Raw genomic sequence first — 17,014 nt, forward strand, 5'->3', positions numbered from 1 at the left:
TAAGGGATTTATTACTATTCACATCAATGTAGCATGATCAATGCTGTGCTACAGTACCATGGGTCATCAGGAGTCATTATAAGTGCCAAACAAGTGGCTAACTAGTTCGGGCATCAAGGGAATTTGGGAAAAGTTATTTGCTGCTGTAATTGATTCCTAATTGGACTCAAAATTAAGAAAGATTAGCTGTTAATTAGTTTATGTAATGTGACTTTTTAGGGCATTCATAAAACAATGAAGTATGTGATTTTTCTGTCTGAAGAAAAGAGCCAGGTTTGGCCGGATTTCCTTCTTTCCTCCTCCTTCTTTTCCTTCTATCTCTATCAGTTTCTCTTCTCCTCTTCTATTTCTACTCAATTATTCTTTATTCTGCATATTGCTCGCTGTTGATATTGTTTAATTTTCTATTAGATTTTTGTCAATAAATTCAGCATCTCTATATTATGATTGCTGGATGAATATGTCAATTTGTTTCTTTTAATATCTATATTGACTCCTCTGTCGGCATTTTTCTTTCAGTGAACACCGAATCAGCATGTGTAATAATTGGTCATCATGAACCCTAGACAGCAGTTATGTAGTTGGCATCATTGAACTCCTAACTGGAGGGTACAATAGTTCGTGTAAGTGAATACTTAGCTAATGAGCCTATTGATCAGCACACCCATGATCACGGTATTATAGTTGCTTACTGGACAGTTGGTGTTGAAATGACCATAATAAATATTTTAAAGTTTTCAATGTCTTCAAGCATTTTTAAGTGTTCTAGTGCATTAAAGTGTTTCTAACTATATCTTAGTATTCCCCAAATGAGTATTTTCCATAATTTTGCACAAACGACTTGTATTTTGTTGATACTAATTGTTCAAAAGCATTCAAGTATATTAGATCAAAGGTACATTAATAAATGTAGTTATTCGATACCTCATTTACGATATTGTTAATTGACTAATTGAGGTTTAATAGGCATGAATACTCAATACTTCCATTGTTTTATGTTTTGTGATACTATATTGTTCCCTATGTTCCACCACTTACTAAGCCATGTAGGTCACCCACTTATCATATTTTAGAGTGAAGGACTTGTTGGCTTAGCTTATAGAAGTTCAAAGTTATTTTGGGTGTGCATATCAAAGCCTACTTCAAAGACTTATTATCATATTGGGGTTGTATTATAAGGTAAGGTGTGTTATAGATTACTATTGTATTATGAATAAAGAGAGTATTGTAATAAACCTATAGCAAAGGATGGAAAATGTGTGTATAATGAACTAATTTGTGCATTATAAGAAGATGAAATGAAGTGGATCTTGGTTTGGCTTCAAGGTTATGTATTGTTAAAAAAATAAATTTGGATGAGATTTAGCTTTGCTCTGTTTGAATAAATGGCCATTTATTGTACACTTACTTGCCTCCAAGTTTCAACCGGTGTTTTTGTGCTTCCGAGAGAATAAATTGACAAATCAGACCATTGAGGCATCAAAATTGTTATCAAACTCGGGACTTGGCAAAGCCGGGTTTCAAGACATGACACTCATTCTTAGGCATAGCAAATACCTCCCAATAATGTCCAAAAGGTACTATTTATTGTGCTTCTCAACTTAAGATTCCAGCAAAACTAACAACAAAAACTTACAATCAAGCAAGAATAAGACTTTGTCCTTATTCTTGAAAGTGTTCTACTTTGTTACCAAGCCAGAACGAATTATAACCTTATCCATTATCAGAAACTATAAGAGTAAGAACCTTAGTAGCAAGAAAGTCCTATCAGAGTGTTGCACCAGCTTTGGAAACCCATCCCTACACCCACTTCCTCAAGTTTCATTATTCTGAGGTTTTTTGGAGACATCTGCCACCCTATGACCAAACTGAAGTCCACTCCTACACTTGCTCCTGCTTTAGGCAACAAAGATGAGAACCATCTACAACAACCATATCCTTTCTGCTAATTATGATATTATCTTGAGCTTTAGGTTGGTTATCTATTAAGAGGTGAAAAAACTCGTACCACCTGCCATCTTTGTTTTCTTCTTAGTTTTTTTTTTTTTTGACCTTTGTATTACCCATGTTCAAACCATAGACTGTCTCCAATATTTACATGCAATAGCCCAATCTTTTTCATATATAATCCATTTCAACCACAAAGGAATAGATGTCACATAGATGACACATACTTACATGCAACAGCCCAACTCTTCAACTATATAATAACAAAATTAATATCCCACTAAATTCACTTAGTACTATTTCAACTTCTGAATGGAACTTCAGGATGGAAAATACTCCTTTTTTCAGCAATTAGAACATTTAAATTTAGACACTGAGAATCAAGAAACATTTTTTTATAACTCGGGTTTATCATGCACTGATGAGCTGAATAATTTGAGTTGAATGCACATTTTATAATTTCATTGTACATATAATTACAATGAAAAGTCAAAACCAAAAAAAGTTGGGGACCTCTTGGGTTTTGCTGTCCCCAGTTATATGGAAATTTCATCAAAGAACTGAACAGTTTTTAATTCTAAACCCGCATCATGAAGCTTTACACAACATGGCAGGAACACTAAAACCAATATAGGGCAGCCTACTCACATCTAGATACACATGACACAGGTTGAAAAGGAATACACTTGTGGCATCATAACAAAGAGGATTGCATATACTTGATGAGACAATAACTATAACCTAAAAACTGCAACCAGGTAACCACTCATAAGAGTTGTCACACATTTCAAAGGAAACCAATTCAACTAAAGTTTCCAGAAACATGATTTTCTATCATACTTAGTTTTAAATAAAATTTTGCACCAAGTCCATACATATTAATGTAAAATCATTCCTATTCACATGTTCAGTTTAGAACTGAAAAACGCTAAGAACTCAGTCTTTCTTATGAATGAGATATAAATATTAACAAACTATGTGACTTCTAAAGATCAACATTACGTGGTCATTGCATATTTAGTATCCCAGGGGAAGTGTATATGTTACATCTCCATGTATATACATGATAAATACTAAATCCAAGAAATACATGAAACATTAACACTTCTGCTAAACTTCATATCTGATCTTGTTAACATTTATAGTTTCACTAGTCGCATCTTCATTAGAGTCAAACTGCACCACCTATGATCCAATTTATCATGAAAATCAAACATAGGAGAAATAAAGGTATAAGAAATTGTACACATCGAGGGTTATCATACTAGTTCTTTTAAATAAAGAGAGTTAAGTATCTGGACATTGATCATATCAACAAGAGAGACAGGTGGCTATAGCTCTGTGTCTACTCACTGATTTCATAATCAGATTATGATGGAACGCCTTCTGAACAAAATTTGAAGGCAAAGAATATTTTTCCAATGCTTAACAAATGGAAGATGAGTTCCTCATCGACTGTGTACCTAGAAAATAAGAAATTACCTCTGAATAAAGTTTGTAAGCATTGCCTCCAAAATGCTGAGTGCTCCAATATGTCAAAAGCCAGCTTCAAATATGAGATGAAATAGTTAATGCACACGAAAAATGAGCCTTCTGTTCATAACAAACTTCATATTCAAGCTGTCATGTTTGGAGAGATGATGTACATGCCACCTCTCCCTCGGTTGTCATAAAGAATCAGCAGCTGACCCAAAAGTTCCCTGCTCACATTGTTTAACAATTATCCTCAGAGTCCCATTACTTTTTTGAGCTACTTTACAGCACAGCCGCCTTGGCACCTGTTCATAAAACATTTTGTTATTTAAAGAGCCGCGATAATAAACTGTATCAAAAGATAAAAGAAGGGCAGGAAAAAATAGAACAAACCAAATGCCAATTTTGGCTCAATGGGTTCCCCAGTACTTGAATTTCATCCACATCATGCAGAGGAGGCGATTGGGGAAAGCAGAAAACCCTCCTTTTAAGGTCATCCCTTCCCTTAGCTCGTAAGTACGAACCCATGGTTATGTTTTCATCCTTCCGAATATCATTCAAGAAAAACAGAACTGGCTTCTTGCACACTGACCTATAAACATCCCTTGTATCGAAATCAAACTCATTCCTGTCACCTATTCTGTTCCAAGCAACATATGTTTGCTCAGAACGTTCCAACTCCCGTGGGAGAATAATGCTAGGGAACACTTGAACAACATATCCCAATGAGACGGAGAATGTAAGCTTTTTCCTTCTGTCATAAGAAATAGCACGCTGCAAGAAACTCTGAGGATCAGTCTTCATAGCCTTGGTAAAAAGCTTTAGGCTTTCAAGTAAGCTCAAGCCAGGGTAAATAGGATCCGCAGCTTCAACATGGTGTATTGAGATGAAAGGAGCAATAGGGTGAGCGGCCAAAAGGCCATGAGGATTCCCCCTAATATCCCACTGCAAAAAAACAAAGAAACAAAATAAGAGGAATGGAAAAATACACATGGATTGGAATTCACTGGCTGTAAACTGACAATAACACATCTGTATATGATCCAAGCATTTATCTACCACTTATCATATGATAAAAAGGATTTATTTGGCAATGTAAAAATAATGCAAATCAGTACCAGTTAACAGAACACTGGATAATGATTTTGATATTAAGAACAGGAAGGTACAAAATCAGTGAAAGTAAAACAGTAACAGACAGTGAGTCCATCATAAAAACTTCCATTATAAAAAAACTTTTAGAAATTATTTCGACCAAAGAATATAACTTTCTGCATCATAAATATTTCGAAAGAGCAAATTTTGAGAATTTATAAGAAACCAATGAAAAATATGAATAACGATAATCAAGACAAGAACACAAAGAAATGCAACAAAAATATCATCTAATAAGCTCATAAAATAGGTTCCTCATTGGAAAAAAATCACGCATTGTGTCGAACACCCGCAAGTTTCATCACCATTCAAGACGTAAAAGATGAAAGGAAAGCAAAGCATGTAATAAACGATCCCATGGAAGACTAAATTATGGAAAGTCGGGAAAGATATATACATATACCTGGTGGAATCCAAACTCCCGGGTAAGCGGGACCCCGAGCTCCGAGATGCAGGCATGGAGGCGGTCGTCGCTCCCATAAAGCCTGGGGTACCTCTCGAGGCACTCGTCCTGCATCCTGGTGAGGGCCTTGGCCAGCGGATAGCTGATGGCGATCCCCCCGCCACCGAAGGCCATCGAATGGCTGAAGTAAGTGTTAGCGGAGTGGCTTTCCGACGGGGCCCCGATGTACACCATCTCAGTCCAGTCATACTTGCCGAGCACCGCGACGAGGTTGTCGGGGCAGAAGATGGTGTCGTCGTCGACGAGCACGAACCAGCGGGCGCCACGGTGGCCGAGGCGGAAGCTCTCGGCGACGATGCGGGAGATGCGGAGGCCCGAGGGGTGGCCGGTAGGGTTGGTGTACCGGAAGCGGGAGATGTCCTCGGAGACGCGGACCGGGGGGAGGTCGCGGGCGAGGGAGGCGTTCCGGGGGCGGGGGACGCGGTCGTCGAGCCAGACGTGCCCACGCATGGCCCCCGGGCGCCACCACAGGCGGAGGAACTCGCGGCGGCGCGGCCAGAGCTGGGCGGAGCCGGCGATGCCGAAGACGACGTGGCGGAGGGAGAGCGGCGCGGCGGAGTCGTCCTCCAGGGAGGGGGAGCCGGGAGAAGAGGCGCGGGCGGTGGAGTCATGGGGAGGGGGAGATGGGGAGTTGGGGGAGAGGAAGGGGGCGGCAGCGGAGGAGGACGAGGAGAAGGAGGAGGTGTCCCAGGAGCGAAGGCGGTGCCAGGGGAGGGGGGAGAGGGAAGAGAAGACGAGGGAGAGCCAGGCGGAGGAGGCGAGGAGGAGGGCGACGGCGGCGGCGACGGAGGCGGCGAGCCCGCCGCGGCGAGGGGGACGAGGGCAGCAGTGGCGGTTGGGGCGGCTAGCAGCGGGAGCGGCGGAGGACGTGGGGAGCATCGGCTTCGCTGTAGGGTTCGTGGTGGTGGTGGTCATCGGCGGCAACGCTCATCTCCACGACGGCGAGACAGGGTTATGACGGAAACGAGAATAATAAGTAAAGAACGGAGGAGGTTGAAGGCTTGAAGCGGAAGTGGGGTTCAACAATGGAAAGGAGCCTGTTTTTGTTGAGGAGGGTGGGGCCTACCGGCTGTGAGCTGGGTGCGGAGGTGGGGGGGCATGGGGAGAGCGCAGGGGGTTTTTAAGAGGGATACGCTGCTCCGAGGAAGAACCGACAGCGAAGGCTTGCTTTATTTGGAGCGGCGTCGAGTTGTCACCTTTGGGATTCTGTGGGACGATAGTTTTGCGTCCGTTTGGGACGAAGAACGGCGTGGACTTGATCGGGGGCAAAAAGTTGGTTCGGGTCTGAACCGGTCCATGGGGCGGCCTGCTTGTCGAGTTCCGGGTGGGCCGTGGTTGTACTCGGCCAGGAACCTAGCGGACCATTTGCAAATGGATCGGGCGATAATGCTCTCCTCGGCGTCCTCGCCGTCGCCGTCATCATCGCGATTGTCCTCGCCGGAACAACTAAAGTCCGGTGGGATCCTTGATGCGAGGAAGGTGTTTGACGAGGTCCATGAGCCCAATTTGGTTTTGTGGAATTAATATCAGGGTACCTCTTTCAATAATGATTTATTGAGGAGGCTCTCGATTCGATTGATTTCGAGAGGTGCTGAAGGATAAACGGTCGTAACCATCCGAAGCAAAGCAAATGCATGCATCAGCGGTCGTGTCTGTGTTCTCAAACAATTAAATTCCTGTGGTCTAAATTTGACCTAGCTGATATTTTGCCTGGCAGGAGGCTAATTTCAATAGAACTCTTGTTCTTCGACTACTTTGGATTAAAAAAATTAAAAGATAATTTTCTACTTAAACTCGGATTTCGAAGAGTCCAATTTTGATTGTATGGAACTCTTCATTAATAAAAATGGCTCAAAATCTCAGAAGATGCAGATTATTTTACTTGCTCCCAATACTTTCCCTGACTTACACATCAGTATCTCTCCATGATAGAATCCGTGCTTTGTCTTTCCCCGCAGTAGGGGAACCTCAAGGATGCTCGTGGACTGTTCAAGTGGATGACAGGACGTTACAAGTGTCTCGCTCAATTCAATGATTGCAAGTTGTGCTCGGCATGGGCTAGAAAACGAGACATTGGCACTGTTCAAATAGATGTGATCGTCCATAATATTTTTCTTTATTAACATAATTTTGCATCAAGCTATATTATTTTTTTTTATTAGCATGATCTTATAAGAGTAATTTTAGGTATCACATAACAACTATACTAATTAGTAATATTTTTATTATTAGTGTAACCTTATATCAGTCTATATCGTCTTCCTTATATGCATGGAGTCTATACACAAATATATACAACTCTTGAAATGTACCGAATATAATGGAACCAAGAAATAAAGTTTTCACCCTCTCTTTTTCTCTTGTTTTCTTCTATTCCTGCAAATATTTTAACAAGATGCTTGACTCAGACATGCATCTTTACAAGTTGGGGTGCAAGGTGAGAAACTGGCTGTCCCATTGTTTTGGTCATGTATGGGTCCGGTTTGAGTCCTCGTGGGATATGAAAAAATATAGATTGAGTTACAATTCGTCGAGCTTTGAGAAATTTAATAGATCATAAAATTCCAACCATAGTTCAATAAGGAGGATTGCATGAATCTTAGATAATATATGTACATGAGCACCAAACTTTAACCTTCACGTCACCTGTGTGTTAGCCAAAACAGACTCCATGTAGCAAAATTTTAGAATTATAGTGATATCACGAGGAACTATTGCATGAACAAACCGGGCGTCTCGGACTATAAATAAAGTCTGTTATATCATATACATTACATGCAATATATACAAACTACCAAATAGGCTCCATGTAGATGAACTTCAGTCATTCTCAATGGAATTTTTAAGTATACAGTTATATCATGCACAACATATATAAATGTATGTGTGTACATAGATTGGGTAATTTGAGACTGAGTTGAGTTGGGTCTGGAAATATGAACTTAAAACTCACTGTATTTCTTGATCCAATTGGGTCAAGTCGAACCTAATTACATTGTTGTCGGACTTGGACTCAATCTGAAGATTGCGGTATATTTGACTTTAGACCCATGCTCGACTCAAAGAACTACGGTCTAAATTGGGCTCGGGTCGCGTCTAAGTATGCTAGTTTGAGAGCAAATCTAGTTCAAATTTTCTTAACCAAATTAGACCGTCAAAATGCTCTTGTATTTTAGAATTCAAAGTTCTAGTTTGAAGGGGAGGCGCCCATGCTTTCCCTTCACATCTTCGTCTAATGTTTAAATAGGGTGCGCTTTGAAACAATGATGCAACGACAAAGGCAATGGCCATACTAGGAGTAACTCCTTACTACAATTAACATCCTAATAAGTATGGTTGGTTGTGATCCCTCGCTTAATAGGATTAACGTACTTACTAGAGTGTCTTTGACTTCTTTTTTTCCTTGAAAAGAAGAAGAAGAAGAAGATTCAGTTAGAAGTGTAATATCCTAGATTGTTGAAATCTTGAAATAAAGTGAGAGCATGATTTAAACTGCAATACATAAACCCGAATTTTCTAATCGAAGTGGGGATAATGGTTTCTTCATCCTAACCTTGTCTCTCGTGCTCGACCGTGCATATTCTGAGCTACAAAATTACTTCTCTCCAAAGAGAGTATATTTACAGGGAATGCAGCTATAAAACCTTTCCCTTTCAAATGGTCGAGATGAGTTCTAAAATCACATTTTCTCTGTATGTTCAATTATTTGTGTTTTTTTTTTGGGGGGGGGGGGGGGGGGGGGGGGGGGGTTGGGGGGGTGTTAAAACAGCATTTCATTTCATGTAACTCTAACGTGAGTACAATCTATCATATCAAGTGAAAGTAGACAAAACAATGGGTGTGGAATACATGCTGGATTTGTCCCGATGACTTTCTGGTAGGGCTGGAAGTGCGCTCGGGCCGGCCCGAAGCCCATCGGGTCGGGCCGCGCACGGGCCGGGCTATGGGCTAGGCTTAATGCATTTCGGGCCGGGCTCGGGCTGAATGATTAAGCCCATATCTATTTCGAGCCGGGCTCGGATATTTCATTGGCCCGGCCCGGGCCCGTCCAAGCCCGAGCCCGCTGCCCGCCCTGCCAGCCCGACTCGCAGGCCCGAATCGCAGCTAAGCCCGAGCCCGCTGCGGCGCTGCCAGCCCTACCTAAACGTTAAACCCAGTTCAGTTGCCATTGGAGCTAGGGATTTGCAGAGGTGGAGCCGCAGAGCGGACGAGCGGTGGAGGCGACGAGGCGTGGAGCTAGGGTTTCTCCGGTCGTCGTCGTCGTCGTTGACTGTCCAAGCTCGGCGAAGTGGTGAAGAGGAGTCCCGACCATCCTATCGTCGGCCAAGCTAGGTTTTGAGGTACGATTACGATTTACGAATGATCTTCTTTTGTTCTTCGTTTTGGTTGGGATTTGCAGAGGCGCAGAGCGGACGAGCGGCGGAGGGCTTCTTCCGTTCTTCCATTCTTCGTGTTGGTTGGGAATGATCTTCTTCCGTTCTTCCGTTCTCACCCCCATCGCGATCTGAGGGCTTTCACCCCATCGCGATTTGAGGGCTTTCACCCCCCCTCTGGTATCTATGTGATCTCTGCTTTGTTGTCCATCAAAAAATCTATGTTTTGCTTTCTGCTTTGCTTTATGCCGAAATTGTATCTAGAGGAATGATTGTTTGATCTCCAGTCCCTCTAGATACAATTTGTTTAGATGCATATGGTTCCCTAAGAGAACAATCATCAGCAACATAACATTTGCTTGATATACAGCACCGAAAAAAAAGTAAAAAAAAAAAACAAGGGGACACTCTTTTATGATTCACCAGCTTCGTGAGCCTGGGTCACGAATACTGCCATAATTTCCAAGTATTCCTGGTATTCTCAAGCTGCCCTGTCTCAGGAGGATGATGCTTACTACACAGAAAGGCATCCTGAGTAACAATGAGAAAGGGGAATATATTTCACAGACAGAAACACACACAAAGAGAGAGAGAAAGAAACTCTAGTAGTTATATACAGGACATGGTGTTCTGTTTGGTTGCCACCACCTCTGTTATATCAACTTGCTTGTTCGGTTTGGTTCAAACTTTTACTGATATCGTGGTTCATGGTGTTTATAAAGAGGTTGATCTGTGATTCTAATGTTATTTTGATGCAGTTGGTTTGCTTGCTGCAATTTTAAGTTGGCATCATTATGGATTGATGATTAGGAAAATGAGAAATTGGCAACCACATTCAGAGAACCACCCTCTCAGGAGTCAGGACCAACCGGGCTGGCCCAAATGGGCTCGGGCCGGGCTCGGGCCTCGTTCCTGTAAACTTGTTCGGGCCTCGGCCCGGCCCGAAGCCCGGAAAAAATATCGGGCCGGGCTTGGGTAGGGGTGTGGCCCGGCCCGGCCCACTTCCAACCCTACTTTCTGGCATACTGGGCAAAATAAGAGGCGATACAGTTTACTGCTCTGTTCGTCTCTCGATGCATATGAGCTATCTGACAGAAGGTCAACTCCTATACCAATCTGCATATATTCCGTATCAACGGGTGGCCATCCTCATACCTGTCTGCTTTCTGGATCCAGTCAATTACAGTGGATTAAAGATTTTTTGTGTATTCGGTACTCCATAACCTATCCTCCTAGCACCAATAATTTTTTGATTGGATTAAAGATTTTTACTACTAAGCACGGTTTTGTTAGGTTTATTTCATCCCTGAATGAGCATGCCTAAGTACAGGTCAAGATGGTAATGGCTTCTTGAGAAGAAGTTTGATTGGATCAAGGATTTAAAGGTTGGGCTTGGATTGTAAATATCCTCCCTCCGACCATTCCCCTTCTGCTGCCCCCCTCGTCTACTTCGGCCAATCTAAGTAGGTGATGGGGAGTTGCCCTTGGCACTCCGAGGTATTCTATTTTTTGACCTTATTGGGTGTATCCGATCCCGTCAGGTATGATCCAACCGCATCAGCAAAAAAAAAAAAAAAAAAAAAAAATGTAGGCCTAACAAAACAACTTTGGTAAATAAAAAGTTCTCTCATCGACTTGGGTTATTTATGATCATGTACCTACTAAAGAGAGTAGATTCATGGAACACTGAATTGCAGGTAGGTCAGGCTGGAATCACTGGGTGTGCATGTATTTTGATGGCTGAAAAAGGTACATCAGTCTGAAACACTTAAATGGCCTCTGTACTGTGGCAGTGGATAGCTGTGTGGATGTATAAACGTTGCTTAACTTGATTCAATGAGTCAAGTCACCCTTCAAAATCCTCCAAGCAATTACAGTTTAGAAATTCAAAAATAAAGAAAGAGAAAAATAATGAGTTACACTGGCTCAGTAAGCAACAAAACACTTCAAAATAAGTCCAAATAAATTAACATAACAAATCATATAGAATAATAGTCAGAGTAAAATTTTGTATTTATCAAATATCAAAGAATAATATTTTTGTTTTTTTTCAATCATATACTTTTCACAAAATAATACTAATTCTAACATTTAGTTATGGCCACCTCACCTTGTGGCATGGTCGGTAAATAGATAACAGGCTTTCACATAACTATTATTCTAATCACCAGTAGTACGGATTAGAAATTCGCTTCTCAAATTATAAATCGAGAGGATCAATGTATAATTTCTATTAGTAGTGCCGGATCAAATCATTGTCATGTTGAATATATGACGAAATACAATCGATTCCTCCATTTAAGTGGTTCTCAAGCCCTCGTCCATCAATGCATGTGAGAGGTAAAGTTGAGTGTTCATCAGAGGATGTCTGAATCTTCGTGGAAGAAGAAGCGGTTCACCAGCCGCAGTTGCAGACATAAGTTATCTAGGCAAATTTCAGAATCTATATCCAACATATCACATGTTCAAAATAATTTATTTTTAAAAATATTATATACATATTTAGTTTTTATTTTATTTTTTAAATAAAATATAGCGTGCTCCACTATTTAAATCAGACAAATGCAAAATCATAAAATTACTTCATCAAGCAATATAGTCTATATTTTTTAAAAAAATTTCTAAGAAACCATATTACGAAGGGTTAAGCCACTTAACTTTATAGATATCTAAAAATCCAGAAAAGCAAATCAGGTCGCATGATGCTTCAAGATCTAATAATCCAAAACCATACACATATATCAGACTTAACGGCACATTAATATTTTGAAATAATTTCTAAAAATTATAAAATTCTCAAAAGTCTCGATTTTCAACAACTATCACCGTAACAGGGAAAACAAGTTACTAATCATACCCATTTCCCTATCACAGAGCGGGAACAGGAGATGGCACGGTAAAACCCCTCCGGGGGCAAGTACAGAGAGAGGAGAGAGTGAGCGAGGATGGGAGAGCAGAAGAAGAACAAGCAAGAAGAGAGATAAAAAGAAAATAGCGGAGTAGAAGAGATAAAGGAAGAGAAAAGAGGAGGAGGAAGGGATAAAAGGCATGAAGAGAGAAAGAGAGCGTGGGAAAAAAAAGAGAATGGGGAGAAAGAAAGGAGCATGGGAGATAGAGCGCGAGAAAAGAAGAAGAAGAATATAGAAGGAGAAAGAGAGAGCGTAGGATAGTAGATTAGTAGTAAGAGGGAGTGCAAAGAGAGAGAATGGAGAGAGTTGGAGGGGGTGGAAAATAATAGATGGAGCGATAGCGGAGGAGTGAGTCTTCTCGTTCTTATCGCCTTACAGGCAAGCCCTCGTCCTGGTTGGGCCTGGGTCATGGGCCTAGGTACCGCCTCGCTTCAATTGAGGAAGAGTCTTAAGAGACTTTGCATATTTTAAGAGACTTGGTGCGAGACATGGGTTCATCTGCATCAACCAAAGACTTTCCACTGCTCTAAACTCATGAAACCATCTTATCTACTTCCAACTTGGAAGTCTGGGACCGGTTAGTCGGAGACTCGCGTAACAGCATAGTCCACATTAAGCTAGCAGAGAAAGAGGACCGCATTCCCCCCGAGATATTGTCCGCTTTGGGGGTCGAGCGTACTCGGAGCCCTCCTCACGTTTTGCCCTTCAAAAGGCACCTCGAAAGGAAAAGGCTTTGCCCCCCAATTAAGGCACAAAACTTTTTTCGCTACTAGCCGATGTGGGACTATATTCATGCCCTTCCCACAACAAGTTCCAACCCGCATTAGCTAGCAAAATTAATCAACAATGTGTATTTTGTAGTTTTACTATCATGCTCTTTTATATTTTTTTTTATCAGCTCATCCTATTCATTCTATTATGTTGGTGACGAACCAATGGCTGGTTGAGATCATGGGAGGAAGCGGCGGTCCTTTTCCTGTTAGGCTCAACTGTTGGAGTAGCAAAACCAGCGAGAGAGGAAGTTGTAGGGTTTTGCAAGAGGATTGTCAATTATAACCATGAGGTAAAGGATATCAATTATGATCCTTGAAGTTTACCTCAATTGTAGGTAAATATTCTAGAGAGAAGTTTTGTTACGGGTATTAATTATGACTCTCAAATTTTGCCTAAATTATGGTACTTGCAATAGGCACCTGATTTTTTTCACCGGCGGTAATCGGTTGCCATAAGAACAATCAAGAAAATAACCATTTATTTTACATAGATTTTCGAAAGGAGCAAAATCCATTTATTTCAAAGAAAAAAACCAGCAGTTTAACACTACAAGCGCTAGTTCTAAACTTCTATTGCTCTCCCCCCACTCCTTTTTTTTCTTAGAAGGCTTAGACTCCTGGATCTAATCTCTGCTTGTTGTTGAAGGACTTCTTTCCTGATTGATTCCTCAACCTAAGATAGATCACCAGCGTCAACTTATTATGCATTGCAGCTTATCCGCTTTTTTTTTTTTTTTTTTTGGGGGGGGGGGGGTCACAATACCATGAGTCAAACTTCGGTGTTAACCACTGTTTATATCACATTCAGACCAACCACAATCAAAAAGAAGGTGCCAGTTGAAACATCAAGAGTGAAGGATGAATGAATGTGGTGTATGGTGGTCAACCAACAATTACAACTATTTATGCATGGAAGTAGTGGTTAAACTATCTACTATACATGGGAATAGTGACCCATCTGATGCATAATAGTAAGGATAAATGTCAATCATAAATAACAATGTCCAACTTCATACTACTCAAGATGTGAAAGTTACGGTAGCACGACCTATCATATTTTGCAATAGTGGGCTTTGTGGTCTATAATAATGAGAACAAGTTTTCAAGATGAGCAATAGCACCTATATTACTAGTTTAAAAAAGCCACTTATAAATATGGCATCGTAATCTAAAAAAAAATAGGGATGATAATTTACTTTACCCCATTGGATACTCAATCCGACCTGACCTGTACATATACTAGAGCTCTCCATCTGTCACTTATACAGATATTATAGCTCTCCATGGGTTATTAATAAAGCACTTATTTAATACCGAATTAAATAAGAGGTTTAATAATACATTAACAAGAAACTTATTAGCTTATTAAATCATATTAAATAAATAACTTTTCATTAGCATCATCAAATTAATATATGTCACGACCCCCGCCCCGTTCCTGGCGGGCCGCCGCGACGGTCCTAGAGTGCGGGTAGGCATAAGGCCACCAGCCACCGCGTAGAACCCTACTACCTATCAATCATCAATAAATCTTGAAAAATTTGGCATGATGCATGCACAAAATGATCACTTTTCCTATAGTGACCTGTCAGGATTATCTCAATACATACAACACACTACCTGTCAGAGCAGCAATCACATAATCCGTCACATAATGAACCTGGACAATATATATCAATACATTATCTCTGGCATATAACTCATATGTATAAAAATCTGGTTCCCATTCCATCCATGGTCAAACCCATATCCACAACAGGATCTATGACTGTAACTATACACTATATACAATAAAAGGTTTATAATACACCAAAAGGGTATAAACCTCTATCTACATTATACTATACTATACTATGGAGCGGCACAGCTAGCAGGCAACCACTAATCCTGCTCCTCTCTATACAATACCTTTCCTGCAATCAAAAACATCAAACTGGGGAGTGAGTATATAAATACTCAGTGAGTGGAGTAGAGAGTACTATGCACATGAGACAAGATATAATCATGGCTCGAGGTAAAATCTCAAGATCAATAACAAGATGAACATGAACTCAACATAAAGAATATGGAGTAAATCATCAATATCACCACAATCAATATCAACTCATCTGAAGCATATATGGAATAATCAAGTCAACATATATGCTACTCATGAATATGTTCAACAGGTCATAGTACTGAATCATATAAATCAGGTGTCAATAGGCTGAATCATCAACAAGACAGCTATCGGGAGGTGGGTTTTACGCCCCAGGCGAACCAGCAACAACTCCCTACTGCCATATGCATACATCGAATATGACACTACACCAATATGTAAATCATCACTAGACAGCTGTCGGAAGGTGGGTTTTACGCCCCAGGCGAACCAGCAACAACTTCCTACTGTCACATGCATATGCAGGATAAGACACCATACCGATAACATAAATGCTAGACAGCTATCGGGAGGTGGGTTTTACGCCCCAGGCGAACCAGCAACAACTCCCTACTGTCACATGCATATGCAGGATAAGACACAACACTGATCATATAAATGCTGGCCAGTATCCAGAACAGAAATCCATCTCACATCTACATACTAAACGGCACCTCGCGGGAATTCTACATCCGCGGAAAGCCATACTGCACCTCGCGGGGTCTTACTATGCCCGGCGGCAAGCAGAATATAAGTCGTAGGACCGGCCGATCCTACGCCTAGGGCCGTGTCCCCCCTAGGAAGGGACTGGGCTCCGCCCACCCAGAAGGCTACTATGTGCACAAAGGCCGATGTTCAACCCCATCGACTATAGGTGTCCTGCAGATACTGTCAAGCCATGCATAAATGCCATAATGCACCCTCCCAATACTCTACTAAAAAGGAGCATAATTAAGACTACCACTCACTCGACTCCGACCCAATCATAAACTAACATTAGGGTTGGGAGTGAGGGGTCAAGGGTGTGCAATGCAACTCAATATACCACTGAAATGGGCTCTACAAATCTTTGAAATAGAGAAAATGGAATCAATTTACAAAAGAAGTCATTTCACAATTCAGATCAAATTTAACTACTCATAAAGGAGTATAATCAAGGCTACCACTCATAAGTCTTTGAAATATAGGAAATGAAATCAATTTACAAAAGAAATCATTTCACAATTCGGAATCAATTTGATTACTCATCAACCCCTCGTAATTCCTCTCAATGTTTCCTCAAATGCATGTACAGAATAATCAAGCATAGAGAATCAAGATTATAGAGGAATCTACTATAACAATTAATCAATAAGCTCAAGTGGAATCAAGTCACACTTGGCAACATTTATGAAAATGAATAAGGAATGTGCTCATGGTGCAAAGTACAAACTCCCACTCACCTGCCAATCCGGCACGGCCTCGATACGCCTCTAGAATTTTACAGTAGGCAGCAGGGGACTTCTTCCTCTTGTTCCCTAGCTTCTTGCCTAACTGTGACATGCATTTACAGTACATTTAGTTTTGTATCAAGGGCTATAATCTACGTGCCAATTATAATATAGGAGACTTTAATTAATTCAACTCCCCCATTCCCTAAATCTTTTCTTTTCTTTCCTTTTTTCTTTTTCTATTAATTAACTCGTCATTTATGTGTATTAGGGACTCCCTTGCATGAGTACAAGGTCCCCTTAGCTTAATCTGGGCTTAATATCCTATTATGGCATGAAATCCCCTATTTTCCCACTCGGATGAACAGTAACCCGGAGCAACAGCCGGTTACTTCATCCTGGGTTTGATCCACTTTCCAAACTCCAAATTTGATGAAATTTTTACCTAACATTCTACACTCATAGGGGATTCCAAAGAGGTAATATGCATTGCTATCGGAGGTCGTTTGACCCCCTAAATAATTCGCCGAAGTTGGGACTTCGACACAGTTTTTCCGTAGTGCCGGAAAAATT

At 41.0% G+C, this 17,014-nt stretch overlaps 1 protein-coding gene across 3 annotated transcripts; it reads right to left on the reverse strand.

Annotated features, from left to right (window-relative positions):
- Positions 1-2,926: 2,926 nt before the first annotated feature.
- On the reverse strand, positions 2,927-6,199 carry LOC103722050. Of its 3 annotated transcripts, none has more exons than XR_005511939.1 (4): positions 4,979-6,198; positions 3,814-4,365; positions 3,430-3,725; positions 2,927-3,132 (listed from the first exon to the last, which is right to left on the reverse strand). XR_005511939.1 is itself a non-coding variant. In XM_039126593.1 (4 exons), exons 1-3 carry the CDS (start codon positions 5,951-5,953, stop codon positions 3,615-3,617), a joined length of 1,638 nt encoding a protein of 545 aa, XP_038982521.1. In that variant the 5' UTR covers positions 5,954-6,199; the 3' UTR covers positions 3,204-3,493; positions 3,594-3,614. The 3 variants fall into 3 exon arrangements, 2 of the variants coding, with proteins under 2 accessions (XP_038982520.1, XP_038982521.1); XM_039126593.1 differs by lacking the exon at positions 2,927-3,132 and having other exon boundaries at positions 3,204-3,493; positions 3,594-3,725; positions 4,979-6,199; XM_039126592.1 differs by lacking the exon at positions 2,927-3,132 and having other exon boundaries at positions 3,184-3,725.
- Between the last annotated feature and the right edge of the window lie 10,815 nt (positions 6,200-17,014).

Source organism: Phoenix dactylifera, chromosome 5 (genome assembly GCF_009389715.1).
Source record: "Phoenix dactylifera cultivar Barhee BC4 chromosome 5, palm_55x_up_171113_PBpolish2nd_filt_p, whole genome shotgun sequence".
In the NCBI taxonomy this organism is placed as follows: domain Eukaryota; kingdom Viridiplantae; phylum Streptophyta; class Magnoliopsida; order Arecales; family Arecaceae; genus Phoenix; species Phoenix dactylifera.